This window comes from Erithacus rubecula (genome assembly GCF_903797595.1).
Source record: "Erithacus rubecula genome assembly, chromosome: 26".
Lineage (NCBI taxonomy): Eukaryota > Metazoa > Chordata > Aves > Passeriformes > Muscicapidae > Erithacus > Erithacus rubecula.
Window position 1 is genome coordinate 2,767,575 of NC_136678.1, and position 20,345 is coordinate 2,787,919.

The 20,345-nt window shown below is 49.1% G+C and overlaps 1 protein-coding gene across 2 annotated transcripts; it reads left to right on the forward strand.

The window, feature by feature from the left end:
- The first annotated feature begins 1,949 nt into the window (after positions 1–1,949).
- Positions 1,950–19,462, forward strand: PTPN22 (protein tyrosine phosphatase non-receptor type 22). 2 transcript variants are annotated; one of them, XM_079327402.1, is made up of 21 exons: positions 1,950–2,197; positions 4,746–4,854; positions 5,778–5,854; positions 7,486–7,581; positions 7,979–8,017; positions 8,451–8,522; positions 8,600–8,659; positions 9,041–9,183; positions 9,901–9,967; positions 10,924–11,001; positions 11,485–11,577; positions 12,848–12,924; positions 13,861–14,570; positions 15,559–15,645; positions 15,767–15,897; positions 16,598–16,625; positions 16,967–17,047; positions 17,324–17,427; positions 18,058–18,088; positions 18,711–18,788; positions 19,093–19,462. In XM_079327402.1, exons 1-21 carry the CDS (start codon positions 2,111–2,113, stop codon positions 19,155–19,157), a joined length of 2,313 nt encoding a protein of 770 aa, XP_079183528.1. In that variant the 5' UTR covers positions 1,950–2,110; the 3' UTR covers positions 19,158–19,462. The 2 variants fall into 2 exon arrangements, with proteins under 2 accessions (XP_079183528.1, XP_079183529.1); XM_079327403.1 differs by lacking the exon at positions 8,451–8,522.
- Positions 19,463–20,345: the final 883 nt, after the last annotated feature.

Sequence of the window (20,345 nt, forward strand, 5' to 3'; positions counted from 1 at the left end):
CTGGAGCTTTGGCATGGTGCAGTTTTCAGGGGAAAACAGCTGAGAACTTGTTGGCAGTCCATTGTTGACTCTGCTGTGGCCACACCAACATTTGGCTCTGTCTGGGAAGGGATTTGAAGCTTCTTTTATCCAGACCATTCTTGAGGAATGAGCAGGTCAGCAGTCTCCAATATCTTCCAAATATTTATTTCAGCTGATCTTAACAGAAATGACTTAATTAGGAACCAAGCCATGCCCACAGCTGTGTGCAGCCCAGGAGAATGGCTTTGCTAAACAAAGTCCTATTGGAGTTAGCACCAAACTTTTGCTTCTGTCTCAGGGTTTAATTCCTTAACTCAGGAGCTCAGCTTGGCCCTTGAGTGAGAATCAAGATAATGACTGATGGGCCATAAAAAAGCAGTTTTACAGACCCCACTTGGTGTGGAGAATGGATAAAATCAGCCTGGGAGAGGGCTGGTGTTGGGCATTCTTCCCTTCCTGCCTTTAAACCAGCCTGGGTTGTTTCTCTAAAACACATACACAGGAGGGTTTGGTTTGTTTTCAGGAGAACTTGGATGATTAAGAGAAAGGACTGTGCTACTTTCCAGATGAGAACTTGGGCTTTTCACTGATGTACCTGGAGAAAAGCTGTCGTGCTTGTCCCAGACACTGCAAGCAGAACCCAACACTAAGCAAAAAGTAAAAGAGATTCTCCATCACTACAAGCAAAAATAGCAAAGTTTGTTGTTATCAATTAGTTTTTCTTCTCGAGTTTCTCTTAAATTTAGCCATAAAAGTGTGCTTCACTCCTACTCAAGCCTCCAGTTTGGTGCTGCAGACTCAGCAGGTCAGTATTTGTTTCAAAATGTTTCCATTAGTTGTTCTAAAGGTCCCTCTTCCTCTCAGGTGACTCCAAGTCTTACTTCTGCAAAATTAGCATTTGATATTTTAAACAAAGAGTGATTAGCAGCCCTTTGCCTTTTAACTACTGAATACAGGAATCCTGGAGCTGCTCTGTGCCCAATCTGCAAGAAAACACAGAAGGGGACACCTTGCATGGTCTTGGTTAGAGGGAGAGAATCAGACTTGGTTCAATGAGTCTGAAGCTTTTGTGCAACACATGAGGTATTGGAAGTATGGAAGATGTGATTTTCATATCTACTGGGGGATTTTTTTGGTTGAAAATTGTTTGGTTTAGCTTAGTTTTTGTTTAGTTTTCCCCACTTCATGTAGAGAAGATGGTTGGCCTTCCAGAACTGCTCTCTGCCTCCTCTTCCCACCTGGGAATGGCCTCCCCTTTGCTTATGGGGCTTTTCAAGTGTTGCACAGTGAGAGAGGTGAGTCAGGCTGGCATCATTAATTTGATTTTATAGTCTGCTGGACTCTGATGTGATCCTCTCTTCTGGCAAAACCCACAAGGTATGGGGAATGATGGCTGGAAGAGTCAACCTGAAGCACAAGGATGGTTTTTCTCTGGAAGTTGTGCAGCCCAGGGCAGTAACACCTGTTTGGGTGTCAGCATCTACCTGAAAGATTCTTTCAAAATATTTTACAGCTGATGTGGAAAGCAGACTATAAACTTCCATCCCTGGAAAGTGTCCAAGGCTGAGCTGAATGGAGCTTGGAGCAGCCTGGGATAGTGGAAGGTGTCCCTGCCCATAGAAATGAGCTTTAAGATCCCTTCCAACCCTTCCTTTCTGGAATTCCATGTTAAAAGCACGAAGGGGAGCTATGGATTTTCCATGTTTTTTTATGGATTCTTCCAGTGGTTTGAAGCCTTCCTGGAGAAGCACAACCCCTTGGGATGTGAATCCTCCACAGCTGCCCCCTGTGCTCAGCCCTGGCTACCCCTGGCAGTGGTGGCTGAAGGAATTGGGATAATGGGGCTTTGGACATTCCCTACCACTGCCCAGGCTGTGCCAAGCAGGGCTGGTTTGAGCAGGGCTGCCAGGGCCAGTGCTGAGCTGTGCTGTGCTGAGCTGTTTGACCAGGATGATCTGCTGCACACGAATTTCCTTTGGGGCTGTGCTGAAGTCAGAAAACCACAGGCAGCTCCCCGGCGCTGCCTTCCGCCGCCGATCACTTGACATGTCCCTTCCCAGGAGGGCCAGGCCAGGCACACCCCGGCACCATGGACCAAAGGGGCATCCTGCTGCAGAACCTCGAGAGGGCCCAGGGCAAGAAGCTCAGCCCAGGAGAGTTTGCAGAGGAGTTTTTGGTGAGTTCACTCAAGGCTTGGCTGGGTGTTTCAGCTCCTTTCGGAGGGGATCGCTCCGTCGCCTCTCAAACTCGTGACAGTGAGGGTTTCTAGGAGTTTTACAGCAGACAGCCAGAAATTAAATGGGCTGAGAGGAATGTAAAGACATGATAGGAATTTAATAGTTTGCATTTGAACTGTTTGCTTTTTAACTAATTACCCGAGTGCTTCCTGTTTTCTGCTTGGCAATTGCACTTGTCGGGACACGGTTTCACTTTGCCTGGTTGCAGAACTGGGGGGACAGGGAGGAACATGGAGCCCCTGGCCCTGGTGACACAGCTGAGGATACAGGGAAGAACATGGAGCCTCTGCTCTTCTCCCCATTGCAACCTGTGGCACACGAGTTCATGCCAGGGATCTCTGGTTTTGCCTTGTCCTTGTTTCTATAGAGCACAGGTTGCCCAAGGCAGCTCTGGGTGCCCCATCCCTGGGAGTGTCCAAGGCCAGGCTGGAGAGGGTTTGGAACAAACTGGGATAGTGGAAGGTGTGGAATGAGGCAGCAGGTGGTGTGGGATGAGCTTTAATGAGATGAGATGAACCCAAATCATTCTGTTCTGGGATCTGTGTGCTCTACATCCAGCAGTGCTCCTGGCCCCTCCTGGAAATTACTTTCTTGTTTCCCCAAGGCAAAAGCTGCACAAAATGCCGATGGCTCCCAGCAGCCCCTGTGTTGTACATTGCTCTGAATTTGTAGCTATCTGATATATTTTTTGGTTTGGATGCCAGGGGTGAGATGCCAATGCAGCATCTCATGGCTCAAGCTGGTGGCTGGAGGTGGCTCTTGGTGTGTCAGCTGGAGGCAGGAGGCTCTGCCAGGCTGTCTGGGCTGCTCTGAGACACTGCCCAGCTTTCACAGGCAAAGGGAAGGGTAAAAGTGGCACCCCTGTGAGACCTGATACGTGTCAAACACTGGCCTGACCCTGGCAGTGGGCTCTGGGTTACTGAGGGGTCCCCACAAGCTCCAGCCCTGCTCTGTCATACCAGCAAAATCTGGCACTTCAAACACTTCAAACACTTCAAACCAAGCTGAGTGCTTGGTTTCCAGGTGTCTGGGGTGGAGGGAAGTGATTAATCTGAGCCTGCAGTGACAGTCTGTTGTTCCATGGAACAAAGTGCTGTCACAGCCTGCTGAGTTTCCCCTCTCTCTGCTGGGTGTTTGTGTGTGTGAGGCAGTGGGCTCTGAGCCCTGGTGCTCAGGCTGGCTCCAGCAGCCTGGTGTATTCATTTCTTATCAAAATGGCAGGTGGAAAATGGTCCAGGCTTCATTTCCTGTTGTGTGGGATAAGATCCTCTCAGAGTGACCTGATTTGCAGCCACTTTTGCACGGCTGTGACCTCAGCTTCTGCTTCCAAATGTGACAGAAGCATTCAGTGCCATTCCTCCACCCCAATTCCTGCCCTCTCCTTGTGGGACCAAACATTTTTACCTGCAAATTGTGGTGATGTTACTATAAATGATAGGTGTCAGATAATTCATGGCCTCAGCTCTGGGAAGACTGGCTTTAGTATGGGGTGATGCCCCTTCCATGAAAGCTTTCCCTGGAAACTGGGGGTGCACTGGAAGGAGGATGTGACCAACACCAGGATTGCTCAGAAGGTTACAGGGATGTGGAAGTTACAAAACCCACCCTGCTCCCATAATTTCTATCCCACTGTGTCTGCCCTACATTCTTGATTAACAGATTGGACATATGGACTGTCCTGAGCCTCCTGTACCTCCTCCCTGACTCATCCCATCAGATCTGAGATTTAACTTCTATTCTGGCTGAATTTAGTGTTTTAAAACTGCAGTTTAATATTTTTAAAAACCCAGACACCTGGACACAAAAACATGAAAGAAAACACAGAGAGAGAATGGTGCTTCTGAAGCTGATGGTAATAAATAGTGTGGGTTATTCAGAAGCTGGTGGCAGTGAAATAAAATTCTACTTTGCTTTGCTAGGAGAAAGATCCCTTAACTCCCTGTGAGTGCTGCAGCTTTTTCCTGAAAATGAAAGAGATGAGAGATTTGCAGCCCTAAGGGTCTGTCCCAGGACTCCCTCTCCTTTTCTTTCATCAGTCCATGGAGTCACTCTGCTCCAGCTGCTCGTGCTCCCTCAGTGACTTGAGCAGCACTGCTTCCAGCTACAGATGGGAGCATCTCTACCAAAATGAGAAAAATCAAAAGATCTACCTGTCTTTTCTGGTATCACTTGTTGAAGGAGCTTTGACACTGTCACTCCTGTGATATTTGTGCTGAGTGGTTCCCCTGGGCCTCACTCACTGATGCCTTGTGTCACTGCACAAGCCACCGTGGGGGCACTGCCTCTGCACACACTTTCCATTCTTCAGAAGCCTCTGCTGGGTGGTTCTGTCTCTTTTCTTGCCCTGAGCAAAGCCACTCAGGAAAGAATTAATGGTGCCAGCCCTGCTTTGTGGTAGCAAATGTGACCCCTGGAGACCTTCAGGGCTCTGTAGTAGTGCCTGGCTGTAGCACGTCTGCTGTAATTTGTTCCACTCTTTTATCACAGAAGCTGAAGAGACAGTCAACAAAGTACAGATCAGATAAAATCTATCCTACAGCAGCATCTGAGCAGCCAGAGAATGCCAAGAAGAACAGATATAAGGACATCTTACCTTGTAGGTTGGAAATGGCATATGTTCCTACTCAGCCTTTTGTTTTTTCTTGCTTTTCTTGTTCCTGTCCCTGGTGCCCGCCTGCACAGTTGTCTGTGAGCATCTCACTGCTGTCTCTTGGCTTTGAGTCCTGCTGCTCAGATTCAGGGCTTTGGCTGCTGCACTGCCTGCTCTGGAGGACTTTGGCACAGATCAGCATTCTCAGGGTGGGATTTTGGGGATGTCCTGTGCAGGGATGGGAGCTGGACTCGATGGTCCTTGTGGGTCCTTTCCAGCTCAGGATATTCTGTGATTCTGTGGTATTTCTACAGACAAATTTCTATTCACTAGGAAACACATTCTCTAGTGATTATCCTTGCAAGGTTTCTGGTTGGCACTGCAACCACTTGTGTCCAAAGCCCTTTGGACAGTGATGTCTCCATGATGTACAAAGCAGACAACAGGCAAACCCTGCTGTGGTTTGGCTTGGCTGGGTGCAGAGCTCTCCTAAGGATGCTGTCCAGGATCACAGCAGCCTGCCTCTTCCATCCATTCCAGCTTGGAAAAGAGAGCAAATCACAGAATCATTAAGGCTGGAAAAGACCTCCAAGATCGAGTCCAGCTTTCAAACCTTTGTCTCTCCCCACAGACCTGCTTAGAGCCTGCAGTGCATTTTTGGGTTGTGGGCTTGGCTTGCTGCATGCTCAGAGGGGATCAGCATTGCACTGGGACAGTGGCAGCACCTGCAGCTGTCCCCAAAGCCTCACTGCCCAAAAGGATCTTGTCCAGCCCCTGGGTGTGCAGGCAGCAGGGCTGTGGGAGGAATGGGAGGGACATCAGCTCGCCCCTACCCTGGGTGACATGAGTGTCCCCAAAGCCCCTGTGCTGCCCTCCAGGGCTCAGTGACCACAAAGGACAGACACTGACTGCCTCCCCTGCTTTTGCAGTCGACCACAGCAGAGTGGAGCTGTCCCTGATTACCTCGGACACAGATTCTCATTACATCAATGCCAACTTCATCAAGGTTTGCCTCTCCTGTGGTGCTTTGTCTTGTGAAGGTATCAGTGAGTTGTGCCAGGAGGAGCAGGTGGGGGCTCAGGTGAACCAAAGGACCCTGCAGCAGTTTCTGGGCTGTGCTCAAGGACAGCCCAGGTTTGATGTAAGAATATGAGAGAGCCTCAAACCCCCCCTGCACACAGAGGCACGGGGCAGGGGATGCTGGAGCCGGGGGTGGAACAATTTGTGGTTCACAGCTCCAACTTCCCCGTTGCCACTGCTGCCTTTGGTGGCTGAGAGTGGTGCAAAAGTGCCTGTGGCCAGAGTCACCTGGGCTGAAAGCAGAGCAGAGGCAGGAAACCTTGCAGGGCTGCAGGGCTGGGACTCACTGCTGGGGCAAGCAAAGGGGCAGAGCTGGGTGGGACAGGGCTCAGGGTGGGACAGGGCTCAGGGTGGGACAGAGCTCAGGTGGGACAGGGCTCAGGGTGGGACAGGGCTCAGGGTGGGACAGGGCTCAGGGTGGGACAGGGCTCAGGTGGGACAGCTCAGGGTGGGACAGGGCTCAGGATGGGACAATGCTCAGGGTGGGACAGGGCTCAGGGTGGGACAGGGCTCAGGGTGGGACAGAGCTCAGGTGGGACAGGGCTCAGGGTGGGACAGGGCTCAGGGTGGGACAGGGCTCAGGTGGGACAGGGCTCAGGTGGAACACAGCTCAGGGTGGGACAGGGCTCAGGTGGGACAGGGCTCAGGGTGGGACAGAGCTCAGGATGGGACAATGCTCAGGTGGGACACAGCTCAGGGTGGGACAGGGCTCAGGGTGGGACAGGGCTCAGGATGGGACAGGGCTCAGGGTGGGACAGGGCTCAGGTGGGACAGGGCTCAGGTGGAACACAGCTCAGGGTGGGACAGGGCTCAAGTGGGACAGGGCTCAGATGGGACAGGGCTCAGGTGGGACAGGGCTCAAGTGGGACAGGGCTCAGGTGGGACAGGGCTCAGGATGGGACAGAGCTCAGGGTGGGACAGCTCAGGGTGGGACAGGGCTCACGGTGGGACAGGGCTCACGGTGGGACAGGGCTCAGGGTGGGACAGAGCTCAGGTGGGACAGGGCTCAGGGTGGGACAGGGCTCAGGGTGGGACAGTGCTCCTTCTGCAACTCCACAAGTTTTGGGACTGTCCTGGACCTACAGCCCTTCTCTGACTGACAGATAGATAAATAGATAATAGATAGATAGATAATAGATAGATAGATAGATAGATAGATAGATAGATAGATAGATAGATAGATAGATAGATAGATGATTCATTCATAGATAAATAGAAAGTTCCCTTCATTCTCCATGAGCAGTGACCCAGGGCTCTGTACAAGCTCATTCTCTGGCCATCAGCAAAGAGCTGTGGCCACATCACCTCCAGGCTCCTGTAAGAACTGGTGCTGGTCTCTGGGAGCAGATCTCAGCTCAGTCCCAGCTCCCCAGCTGGGCCCTCTTTGGTTTGCACAGCACTGCTTGAGTTAATTATGTGTCCAAAATTCAACTACATGGAAGTCCTGCAAAATCCTTAATGGGCTTGCTGATAGAAGTCCATTCAGAGAGGGGAATGGCTTTATTTCTGCTGCTGAACTGTGCACAGATGTGTCCTTGTCTGGTTTGAATGTTCCAGGGTGTCTATGGGCCAAGAGCATACATTGCAACCCAGGGTCCTCTCCCCACTACTGTCACTGACTTCTGGAGGATGGTCTGGGAGTATGAAGTCCTGGTAAGGTGCAGATTTATATTTAAACTTCATATTTACTTAAAAAAAAAATAAATTATCTTTCCATCCAGAAGTCCTTGTGAGCCAGTGGGAGTGTCAGGTTTCTCTCCAGATGTTTTGTGTGCCCCACATCTCTCCTGTCAGCCTCCTCCCACTGGTGCAGGGGTCTGCTGGTGGCTGTCCTGCCTTTGGGCTCTGCCTGGGGAGCTCCTTGTCCCAGGCTCTGGGTGATGTCCCAGTGGGACTGCTCTGGCAATTGGGGCTTGGCAGAAGGCAGCTCACAGAGATTCCTTATCACTGATAAGTACCCACAAGAGATGAGTTTAATTTTTAATTTTAATTTTGCTGCGGGGATAAGAAACCCGTGTTCAGACTTTTCTAATGAACTTTCTTCCTGCAGGTTGTGGTCATGGCTTGTATGGAGTTTGAAATGGGGAAGGTGAGTAGTGAGTCACAGGTGACCCTGAGTGGCAGGGCAGGGGGAGAGAAACAGAATTTTATTAAATCCATTAGTCACAGTGAGTTTCTGTTTGATATAAGCTGGTTTTGGGTCTCCAGCTGCAAATGGTCCCATGGGAGATGTCCCATGGCAGTGGGTGAAATGAGATGATCTTTAAGGTCCCTTCCAACCAACCCTGTCTCTGATTCCATGAAATCCTTTAGCCATTTCCAGTAGTGTAGGGAATCTCTCTGGAAAGGGAAATCCAGCAGTGGCAGCTCCAAGGAAGGGGAGGCTGGAAATGGACAGCAGCAAGAGCTGAGCCTCTTCCCAGTGTGAATTTTGACCTGGAAAAAAAAAATTAAAAAATTAATAAGGACAAGCACAACTGGGCCAGTGGGGAATAACCAAGCACACCTGCTTGTCCCAACAGAAGAAATGTGAGCGGTACTGGGCAGAGGTGGATGGCTCCCCCCTGCACTGTGGCCCTTTCTCCATCACCTGTGTGAGTGCAGCCCCCTCAGCACCTGCCCCACCCCAGGGCAGCCACAGAAAATCTGACTCTGACTCCTTCTCCTGCAGGAGGCTGAGGAGAAGAGGAATGAGTATGTGATTAGGACTTTAAAGGTGACCCTGAATGAGGTAAGGAGGAAAGGTCAGGGTAGAAAAATGCACCTTAGCATGGTTTTGTTGTATAAATAATATATTGAAACATGGTACATTTTGTGCAGAAAATTTTACATTGCTCAGGTTGCTGAATTAGATTTGACAGCAGTTGAGGGAACAAAGGAAGTAAAAAATTCATTAACTCAGACCTGAGTTTCTGAAGCTGTTTTTCAGTCATGGCAAATCAGACTTGGGGTAAGTGAGGCCAAGAATGTCATAAAACAGCTCCTGCAGCAAAACCAGCTGCAAACTGCTGCTCTGCCCTTTGCTGCTGCTGGGAGCTGGGGAGGGAGCAGAAATGCAGCTCCTCTGACTCAGAAATCCAGCAGGAATCCTGGCACTGCTCTTCTCCTGCAGGTAACTCGCACCATCCACCACTTCCACTACAAAAACTGGCCGGACCACCACGTGCCCTCCTCCATCCAGCCCATCCTGGAGCTGGTCAGGGACATTCGCTGCTACCAGCCCCATGACAGGGTCCCTGTGTGCATCCACTGCAGGTGGGTGAGCTGGGAGCCAGCAGGGAGGGCTGCTGGTCACCCCATCCCTGTGCTGCCAGTCCCCAGGGCAGGGAAGGTGGCCAAATTCCTCTTGCAGGGAGCCCAAAGGTAAAGGGCTCCTCTGGGGACAGGCAGAAGAGAAGGAGGCCAGCAATAGAATCACAGAACCATGGAGGTGTTCAGGTTGGGAAAGTCCCTTAAGGTGGTTGAGTTTAATCATTTGTCCAGCTCTGCCAAGGCCATCACTAAATCAAGTCCTCAAGTGCCACATCCACACCTCCTCTCAATGGTGGCTTCAGCACCACCCTGGGCAGCCTGTGCCAGTGCCTGACAATGCTTTTGGTGCAGAAATTTTCCCTAATGTGCAATCTAAACCTCCCCTGGGGCAACCTGAGGCCATTTCTTATTCTGTCCTTTGTTAGTTGGGAGGAATGAGCAGCACCAAGCTACAGCCTCCTGCCAGGGAGCTGCAGAGAGTGAGAATGTCTGGGTCAGGGACCACCACGTGTGGCTGGTGAGCACAGGAGGGCTGAGAGCTGCTGTCAGGGGATGAGCTGTGCCCCCCAGCCCTGTGCAGCAGAGCCCTGCGTGGGCTGGGGCTGCAGCACCCTGCAGGATGTGTGTGGGACAGCAGGGTCACAGCTGGCTGTGGGTGATCTCCAAACATCCCAGTCAGAAAACACAGTGTGCCCACCCTGTCCTGGGCTGTCATTGCAGTGCTGGCTGTGGCAGAACTGGTGTCATCTGTGCCATTGACTACACCCAGAAGCTGCTGAAGGACGGGGTGAGTGCCAGCCCTGCACCCCTCTGTCCCCCCCAGCCTTTCCCCCAGCCTTTCCCCCCCTCTGACTGCACTCAGGTGGGTTCCAGCTGCATGGGAGCTCCCCACAGCCTGACTGGAGAAGGGCAGTGACCAAAGTGCTCATTCCACATTCCCAGTTTGTCCCACTGCTGTCTTTGGGCACTGAGAGCATCACACCAGTGGGGCAGAATCCCCCCTGCACTCTCCCTCTGGCCAGACCTCCAGCTCTGAAGAGCTGACCTTCACTTTCAATACATCTGTACTGTCTGCATCTGCCTCTCTGCACTCACACATCAGAGATTCAGTGTTTCCAAACCTTGTCTTTGCTTTACTCTGACTCCAATAAGGTGCAGGCAGTAATCCCTGGCTTGGGGCAGGTGGGACTCAGAGGAGAGCCTGCTGTCTTCTGTTCTACAGCTCCCTGAACCACCCAGCTGGGAAATCACTGTCACGTCCATCCTGCTGCCCACAGCTGTTAAAAAAAGGATATTTTCTGTGCAGTGTGAGACAGGAGGGAGGAGGATGGTTTGTAATTTAAAAAATAACACTTTAAGCAGGCCCATTGTTAAAAATCATTGCAGTAGCAGGCCTGGATTTCAGACAGTATTCTGAACTGTGCCATGACTTGGAAGCTTCATGGAATTAGACCCATCTGTAATTTTTTATCAGTGAAATCATGGAAATATTTGGGTTGAAAGGATCTTAAAAATTCTCTTTCCAGCCCCCTGCCATGGCAGATACACCTTTAACTATTCCAAGTTGCTCCAAGCCCTGTCCAGCCCAGCCTTGGGCACCGCCAGGGACCCAGGGGCAGCCACAGCTGCTCTGGGCACCGTGTGCCAGCTCCTCCCCACCCTCCCAGGGAACAATTCCTTCCCAATATGAAACCCAAATCTCTTTTACTTTGAAACAATTTTGTCTTTTCTCTTTCTTGCCAGATTGTTCCAATGAACTTCAGCGTTTTCAGTCTGATCCAGGAAATGCGCACGCAAAGACCTTGCATCGTGCAGACCAAGGTGTGTTTGGGGAATGTCACCAGCTGCTCCATGCTGACCTTTTCCCCAGGAGGGTTCACAGCAGGGAAACCCAGAGCAGTGGTGCTGGTGGGAGATGTTGTGCAAAGTGCCTTTTCTGAACAGAACAATGATTTGGCAGAAATTAATTTGGTAGCTGAACGTTTCCTTGTGGACAGCTGGGCAGTGCTCACAGTGTGATTTATTGAATGCTTACACTGTGAAACCAGGGACTATCCAGGCAATAAAGTGGGAACTTTTCTCAGCTGCAACAGACTGAAGAGGAAGCTCAATGCAGAACAGCATTGTTTGCACACACAGAAACCCCCCAAATGCTTCATGTGAACCCTGTGAGAGTTGTGGCTTCTGCCTCTTCTCAGAACTCACACCCTGCCAAGCACAGGACAGGAGCTTGTCCTGGGGTGCTGCTTGCTTGGCAGGAGGTGGCCATTGGCAGGTGCCACATTTGGTGTCTGTGGAATGCAGGAGCAGTACGAGCTGGTTTACGACGCGGTGATCGAGCTCTTCAAAAGGCAGATCCAAGCACTCGATGCCCAGAAAGATTCTGCTGCTTCACAGGTAAAAGTCCCAGGACAAACACTCTGCCTCTTGCACCTGGGAACTCCAGCACCTCAATTCCTGGGATGAATTCCCCTATTTTCTGCTCCCCTTGATACCCAAACTGAGAACCCATGAGAATCCAGCTCTTCCCCTGAATGTGCAATGCTTATCACAAACAAAACCTAAATTTTCTTCAGTCTCAAAACCATTTTCTAATTTCTATACATTTTTATGATTGTTTAATGTCATGAGCGAATAGAACAGCACAAATTTACAGGAGTGTCTGATTTGCATGGGGATGTGCCAGTGGAATTTGTCTTCATGGAGTGCTTGCAAGCAGCTGAGGGATTCTCAGACCAGGTTGGGAAGCTTGGGATCACAAAGCAGTGAGGCTGAAAGTGTGCTAGTGAGGGAATCAGCCCTACAGCCTGGCTGTGGTAGGGCACAGGGGGAAATATCTTGTGAAAAAACAAAGCAAAGTCTCACAAATCTGTTACACTTCTGAGGAAAAGAATGTGGTCTTGGTGTGAAGTTGCATATCAACAGGAATTGCCAAAACATCTCTGGTTGAGGTTTTCTTTGCTCTTGCTGTTCTGTGACTGCGGACATGAGCCTCACTGGATCAAATCCAGGAAAGCAAATGTATCACAGCAAAGCCTGGAAGGTCACAGTGAGCTCATTTTGTCAGAAACTTTTATCTCAAGAACTGGGAAGGGGATCCTGCAATGGGACTCGTGCCTCAGATTTTGCCATAGGGTTTGCAGGATGTTCCAAGTCAGAGCTCAGTGAGAAAAGAACTGCAAAAAGCCTTTTTGGAAAAAGCCTTTTTGGACTGGTTAAGGAGAGTCTGTGAGCAAAGGTCACACAGGGCTGGGCTGACACAAAATGCAGAGGACGTTTCAAGTCAGGATGTGGTTTTGTAGCTCTTGCCCAAACCTCTCTCCCCCCTAAACCTCCCTGTCCTCTGAGGACACTGTGCAGAGCTGGGCTGGCCATGAGCTGGTGTCACAAACAAAACCAGCACCCAGTGTGGGCTCCTGAAGGCAGAGTGTGTGCACAGCTGTTTGGCACAGCTGGATGGCTGCAAGGCTCACTGTACCCTCATTTCAGAAAGGAGCCAGCAGGAGCTGCTCTTCTGTCTGCAGTTTTCAGCTCCACCTTGGTGTCTTTCCCAAGTGCTTTAGTAATTAGAAGTATTTGGCAAAAATCCCAGCTCCTGAAGCAGCCACATTGGTGTTCTTTGCATTCTGCCTCCTCACTCTTGTTTGTAAATATTTCTTTTTCCTAGGAAGGAGCAGGGCATCCTGCAGCCAAGCCAGTCCTGGCTCCAGAGGAGGACATTTATGGCCTGAGTTCACTCACCTGGTAAGGCTCAGCACAAGGATCCCTGGTTGGTATTTGCAGTCACCCACACAATTTTAGAGGGATGAACTTTTTGGTGTGTGATTTGGGACACTTTAGCTCTCAGGATCTTCTGCCTCCCCTGAGTCTCACTTTGACTCTCATGTTTGTTCCTGACATAATTCATAGAGTCATAAAAGTTGGAAAAGTCTTCTAAGACCACTGAGCACAACCATTAACCCAGGTCCAACACTAAGCCTTGTCCCCAAGTGCCACATCTACATGTTTTTTAAACACTTCCACAGAAGGTGTTCCCACCACTTCCCTGGGCAGCCTGTTGCACCCCCTCAGTGAAGAAACTTTTCCTAATTTCCTAACAATTCCTGCTCTTCTCACTGATGTGTCTCAGCCTGTTCCCTTGTGCCATTATCTGTCCCCTTCTTCTGTCCTGGGCTTTGTGCCATGCAGTGTTTCACATATTAACTGAAAATAGTATAAACCAGTATAAACCAGTATAAAACAGTATAAACCAGTATAAAAAAGTCTCATGAAAACAGCAGCTGGGTCATCCCAGCCCTCTACCTGGCATGGAATGCCTCCACACTGGTCCCATCTTCCATCTGCACATTCCACTGCAGTGCCCCTTGCTGCAGGAATAGCAATCCTGAGGATCCAGCTTCCCAACATCAGCAGCTTCAGAGGGTGGTGGATCTCTCTATGGACACTTTTGGGATTGCAGGGTCTGCTTTCTGCACATAATTTTGCTTTTAGGTTCAGCTTGCTGACATAAAGGAGCCTCCTCTGCTCACCATTTAGCAGTGTTGAAATGGAGCACAGAGAAGGATTTGCTTGAGGCTGGGCTGGGCTCTGCATTCCCAAGGGAATTGGGGTTGGTGGGTTAACATTTTCTAAGCCTCCATGGCTTTGACCCCACACCACTTCCTTGTGCTTTTCCTGCAGCTCAGAGCAGGAGGAGCAGGCTCCAGAGCAGCATCTCCCTGTGCAGCAGGATGGGCACCAACATCTCCCTGCGGGGGCACAGAGCAAAGCATCCCTGCCCTCTCTGTGTGCCCCAGGGGCACAGCACAGCCCTGCCCAGAGAGTGCCCCCCATCAGACAGGCCATCTCCTTCGGGGCTCTCAACTCCAGCAGCTGCAGGAGGGCAGCAGCCAGCGAGCCCTGGGCTGCTGGGGATGCTCCTCACAAGCGCCGCAGCTGGGAGCTGGAGCCGGAGCCAAAGGGAGCAGGCAGGAGGGGGACTGGTGCCAGAGCACCCCTGGCATGGACTGTATCCACCCCTCTGGAGCTGGGGCAGCGGGCAGAAGGCTGGCAATGGGATGCAGGGGATGCCAAGCCTGTTTGGAGCCCAGAGTCCACTCGCTCGAGCTTCCAGGATGGATTTTCCCCAGCGGAGCTGAAGCCCTCCAGACGAGCAGCAGATGTTCCCCCAGGCCCCAGGAAGCAGGGGCAATGCCCTCACCCTCACCTGTGCTCAGCAGAAGACCCCTACTTCTCCTCACCCTCTCCAGACAAGCCCACATCCCCTGTGTTTCCCTTCCTGGAGGGGCAGGACGAGCTGCTCCCTCCGTGCTCTGCCAGTGCCCCGCTGCAGCCCAGCTCCCCACCAGCCCAGCACGCTGCCCCGAGCCAGGACAGGACCCTCCCCCCGGGTGAGTGCCACTGGGACACGGGGACACCCGGGACAAGGTCACTCTGGGCTGGGGTGTGCTGGAGGGAGTGGTCACTGTGGTCATCTGGTGTCCAGGCAGGGCTGTAGCTGCTCCTCAGGACTGGGCTCTCATGGGAGCTCAGGAAACAATTGGTTTCGTCCTTACATTGTTTTCATCCTGCCTGAATTTTTTTTCCCCACAAAAGTCTCTAGAGAGGTGTAATTTTGGTGTTTGCATTACACAGCTCCTCTGTGTCACCTCAGAACAGCTCTCACAGGGAGGCAGGGATGGTGCTGACCAATTCTTACGCCAAGGTGCTCCAAAAAGCATTCTAAAAGCTCCCAGAAATTTTTTTTTCTGAGGATTTCAGGGTCAAACCCCACTCTTTGCTGCAGAATGTCATGCAGGGCACACTGAAATCTCACTGAGACTTGAGAGATCCAGGACTTTAGGGACCCTGAGCAACCTGGGTGACACCCCTGCCCATGGTGAGGGTGTTGGATCTAAATGGTTTTTAAGGTCCCTTCCAACCCATTCTAGGATTCCATGAATTCAACACAAGTGTTTTGCCCAGATCTGTACCCTTAAACCCATCACCTGTCATATGAGGAAGGTAAAACTATTCCTTGTTCTGTTTAGTCCTGGCCCAATGGGACATTTCCTATTGTCCACAGCTTTGGCACTTGCTCCACTTTGTGCTGCCCAGGGTCCCCAGCACTCAATACCACAAAGACAGGCTCGTTATCCCAGTGCCCTTGGCAAGCCCTGGGAGTGGCAGCCCAAGCAGAACCACCAGCTGTGTGCCTGGCTCTGTGCTGGGTTATGCTCACTTTCCTTGTGCAATTAGTGCTGGGAGTTATTTGGATGTTTAATCACAGTTTGAAGGTTTAATCTCTGGTTCATGGCAGGGCAGGAGCAGCCCCCTCCCCTACACAGGTGCCCCTCCTGCCCTGCCATGGCAGTAACTTGTCCATGTCCCTCCAAGCAGCCCCTCTGGGCCAGCCTGATGATGATGATGCTCCTCCACCCCTGCCCCAGCGCACCCCCGAGTCCTTCATTGTGGCCACTGACTCAGGTGAGTGATACCAACATTAAATGTGCCTCTGAGCAGCACTGGGGGCCCATCAGGGTGGTTCTGTAGCCTCTGGCAGTGCCTGGGATGAGGAATGATCTCTCTGGTGCTCAATTGCTTCCAGGACAATTTCCTCGGGCCACTTTGGATTTCCAGCTTCCAGACAGAAACCCAAATATTGGAACCTCCTGGGAGTGGAGTGGTGAGTCTCACTCAGGAAGGTTTCATGACCCTGTGAGACTGAGACCATGTAAGGTAACTGAGTGGCTTTTTACCCCTTTTCCAGCACTATTCCTATGCCAATCTCCTAACCACATTTCCTTCTGTGAGAAAGACTCTAGTTTCTTTCTACTTGCCATAAATTATTTCATAGAATCATAGAATCATGGAATGGTTTGGGTTGGAAGGGACTCTTGAGATAATCTATTCCATCCTCCTGCCATGGGCAGGGACACCTTCCACTAGACCAGGTTGCTCCAAGCCCTGTCCAGCCTGGCTCTGAACACTTCAGGGATTTCAGGGCTCAGGGTTGGAAAGGAGATGTAGCCTCAGTCCAGCCCCTTCTTACCAACATCTGCTTTACCCCAAACATTATTTCTTGGGATTCTAAGACAAATACAGTGTCATAAACACAATAAACATACTGATCCTCATTTAGAGAAGAATAATGAAGACAGGACATTAGTGTTCTGCTAAGCTTCTCACAGCCCTGTGGAACCAGCAGGAGCTGAACAAAATGTGGGCATCTCTTGATCATCCCAAACTGAGTGACAGCTCTGAGAAGTGGAAGAATGAGGCACAAGCCTGTCTTCCTTTCCATGAGCATGGAGGTGTATGTGGGAGGGTGTTTGCACATCACATCCTTTCCTCCTCTTCTCTGGCTTCCTCGTGTGCAAGAAAACAACATTTGGATGTGGGAATTTTAAATACTTGCCTTGTGTTTTTTTGTTTCCAGAGTGTGAAGCTTTGGAGCCCACGAACAGGTATAAGTTTAACATTGGGATAATCTGCTTTTTTTCTGAAACTGCTTTATTTAGTAAATGTGTTCAGGATCTGTGCTCAGTGCAACAGAAATTGTTGCTAAATAGTTCTTCAACTAAATAGTTCTAACCAGAACTAGACAGTTCTGCAAACAAGTGAGCTGGTAGTTTTACGTTTCCCAATCAGCTCCTGCCTCATCCTGCACACGAGGAGGTTCTTTGCAGCCTCCTCTTTGTCTGCACGTTGTGTGTTTCCATTGAGACAACCGAGATAAGCTGGTTGCTTCTAATATCTATTTTATTTTAAAGCTAGGTAACCAACTCCTTTATCTCTGCTTTCTCAGAGGCAGCCCAGGATTGCTCTAATTGTCCTCCTCCTCTTCCTGAAAGAACCCCAGAGTCATTTGTTCTCGCTGAGGCAGCAAGTAAGTGCTGAGCTCTTTTCTCAGGATGGAGCTGAGGTTTTACACTCACACCTAAACCTGCAGGTTTCTGTTCAAAGCATTATCAGGTAGTGTTCCAGCACTTCCCTGCAGGAGAGTTCAGTAAATACAATGAAAACAAACACAAGTAGGGAACCTGCAGAAAATTTATAAAAGTGCTGCATTAGAGGAGATGAAAAGCATCAACAAAGCACTTGGAAAAAAGCAGGAGGATTTGTTGATGACTGCTGGAAATGTATGTATGATGTATGTTCCCAGGTCTGCAGCCTGCTGCAAGAAATTCCTCGAGTCCTGTAAGCTTGGAGAACAAGGGCTCAGAAACATCATCCAAAGAACTCCTGAAATGCTTCAGGAGGAGCAAGGTAAAAGAAACAAAAGGTTTGGAAAGCACAGAGGGAGAGAGAAGAGCTCTGGCACAGCTGGTGCTGCTCTCTCACTGGGGGAACAGGGCCTGCTTGGAGACAGCTTGTGTTTAGGGCAAGAAAACAAGAGTAATGAAAATATTCTGTGTAGAAGTGCAAACAGCCACCCTGTCTGCACTGGGAACAGGATAACCCAGCCCTGCCAGTGGCTGTGCCTTGGCACTCCATCCTCCTGGAATCCTCTGGGAAAAGTTGCTCCAGTGGAGTCTGAGTCTGTCCTACAAGGACAGAACCATCACCAGCCTCCTCTAAATGATCCTTGTGAGATTGTACTTTGGGGTGTTATGGTGGAACAGAAAAGCCCTTGAGGAAAACAGCAAAAAAAATATAAACTGGAGGCATTTGAGATGACAAGGAAAAAGGCAAAAAGAGCAACACAAAGATTGCATTTCATGAAATGTGATATTTGTGCATTTACCAGTGAATTTCCATAGTAGCTGATCTATATATACATTTATCAGTGGTTTTATACACGTGCATTACCAGTGAATTCCTTTACCCCAGTAGCTGATCCACTGCTTCACAGGTTTTTTTTTCCCAACTAGCCTTTTTCTATTTTTTTTTTTACAGAGCTTGAAAATATTGAAAAATGTGAGAAAAAGTAAGTAATTAAATGTATAGGACAGAAATACCAAGAACCTGAACTTTTCCAGTGTGGAATTCCCTGCACTTTGAACACACAGAGCTGTGCCAGCTGAGAACCTTCTCACCTGGAGAGCTGTAGAAATGCCATAAAAATGCTGTGCTGCCCTTTGGGGACCTTGGGGACAAATTATCAAATTCTTCAGGTCATTCAAACCTACAAATGGGAGAATGTGAGCCCCAGCCTAGATCCTGACCAGGCTATGCACAGCATACATAAGGAATCCCCCACTAGAATAATTTTGGTCTAAAATTAAAATGCTCATCTTGAAAACAAGATTGGTAAAAAGGGTTTAAAGGACTTCTGAGCAAACGTTTTCTCAGCAGATCTTGCTGCAGTAGTAAATCCACTCCCTGTAAATATGGGATTGCACAAATTAAGGAAGAAATTCTCCCCTGTGAGCTGTGGATGCTCCTGAATCCCTGGAAGTATCCAAGGCTGGATGGGGCTTGGTGCTGGTTTGATGGTTGGACTTGATGATTTTAGTGGCTTTTTCCAGCCTAAAGAATTCCATGGTTCACCAAGATCACCTCTGGAATTACCAGTGACCAACTGCTCCAGTCTCATTTTTTATTTCCAGGCATTTGGAATCCATCTCCACTGACAAAGTCATCAGAACCTGCCCCAACAAACTCTCCAAGGTCTTTCCTGAACTTTGGTATGTTTTCCTTTTTGTGTTTTGGTAGGAAGAATCTGGTTTTTGGAAGTCTAAATGCCAGGCAGAACACTCAAAAATGACAAATATTTCAGATGATGCCCATTGGGTTTTACATATTTAGTTTTTACACATGTACAACTTTATTTGGAACTACAGGATGTTGCTTTTCTGTCATATCTTAAAGCTTGGGAAAGATCTGAAATTACAACTCTTTTCAATTCCTGTGTTATTTTAAGGGATTACATAATCAGCATCTGTAACATACAGAATTTGTTGCATTAAAAAACACACTATTTCTTCCTAGGCTTTGCAAATCGATTTTCAAAACCTAAAGGACCAAGAAATCCACCCCCAGCGTGGAATATTTAGATGTATTTTATAGACTTGGCGTTGCAGATTTGTGAAGTCATCCTGAAATACTTGGAATGCCTGTCCCAGTGAAGCTTCCACCAAAATAAACACATCCAAAGCTGTTACACAGTGCTGGCAGCTCAGGCACTACTTACACATTCACCAAATTTAAAACTGGAGTTTGAAAGTCAAGAACGTAAAAGTACCAGCAGCTTCCAGTTAATTAGCAATGGGATGGAAGGTAAACCTTGGAATACAAGTTTTGTCCAAAGGAGGGACATATTTTTGTTGTGTTTTGGGATGTAATCGCTTCAAAAGAATGGATTTGATGGGACCCAGAAGATTATGGAATGATCTGGAAATGGAGCAGAGTGAGGTGGATCAAGACCCTCTGTCACATTTGTTGTTCTGCTGTAATCAACGACACTGAAATGTTTACATTACTTGGACCAAGACAGAATTTCATCCCAAATTTTATAAATAATGTAAGCTTTTTTTTCCTCCCCATCCGAGTGAATCAGAGCATTTGTCTGGATTTTGGGACAATAAGACAGTGACTGATCCCATAGGAACTAAACTGGTGTCACTGGACCACACAATTGACTGACCCAGCTGCTCTTTCTATCTGGGGAAAAAAAAACCCAAAAAAATCCCAAAACACCACGACAGCAAGCAAAATATTATTGTATTTTTAAAATCAATGCGTGTAAGGATTTGTGATTCTCCAGCACAGAATTTCTGATGGGAAGAGGGAAGATGAGATTTCTCACCAGATTCCTCACCAGACTTCAGTGCTGCTTTTATCAGTGGGGAGGGACAAAGATGCTGGAAATTGATTTATGTGATTCTCTTCCTGTAAAGACCAAAAAATCAAAAAACAAATCACCAATCAAAGTGGGATTTGGGGAATTTGGTTAAGAAGAATCTGCTGACCACTGCTGGAATGGAAAACTCAGCTGGTTTAAAGTCGGGGTAATAGCCAATATTGCCTTTTATTACTGTACTCATGGGTTTTCTTAATAGCAGATGAGTGAAAACCTTTACCCAAATTATATTCCAGCCTGAATGGGGTTTGGAGCAACCTGGTGCAGTGGGAGGTGTCCCAGCTCACGGCAGAGGGTAAAATGAGATTTTTTTATATCCCTCCCAACCCTTAACATTCTAGGATTCAATGATTTTGAATGGGCTTCCTTAGGCAGCTTCACA

Coding starts and splice junctions, on each gene's coding strand:
- PTPN22 (XM_079327402.1), top strand. CDS start 2,111: ATGGACCAAAGGGGCATCCTGCTGCAGAACCTCGAGAGGGCCCAGGGC. Junction 4,855..5,777: donor ATATAAGGACATCTTACCTT/GTAGGTTGGAAA, acceptor CTGCTTTTGCAG/TCGACCACAGCAGAGTGGAG. Junction 14,571..15,558: donor GGACAGGACCCTCCCCCCGG/GTGAGTGCCACT, acceptor CCCTCCAAGCAG/CCCCTCTGGGCCAGCCTGAT.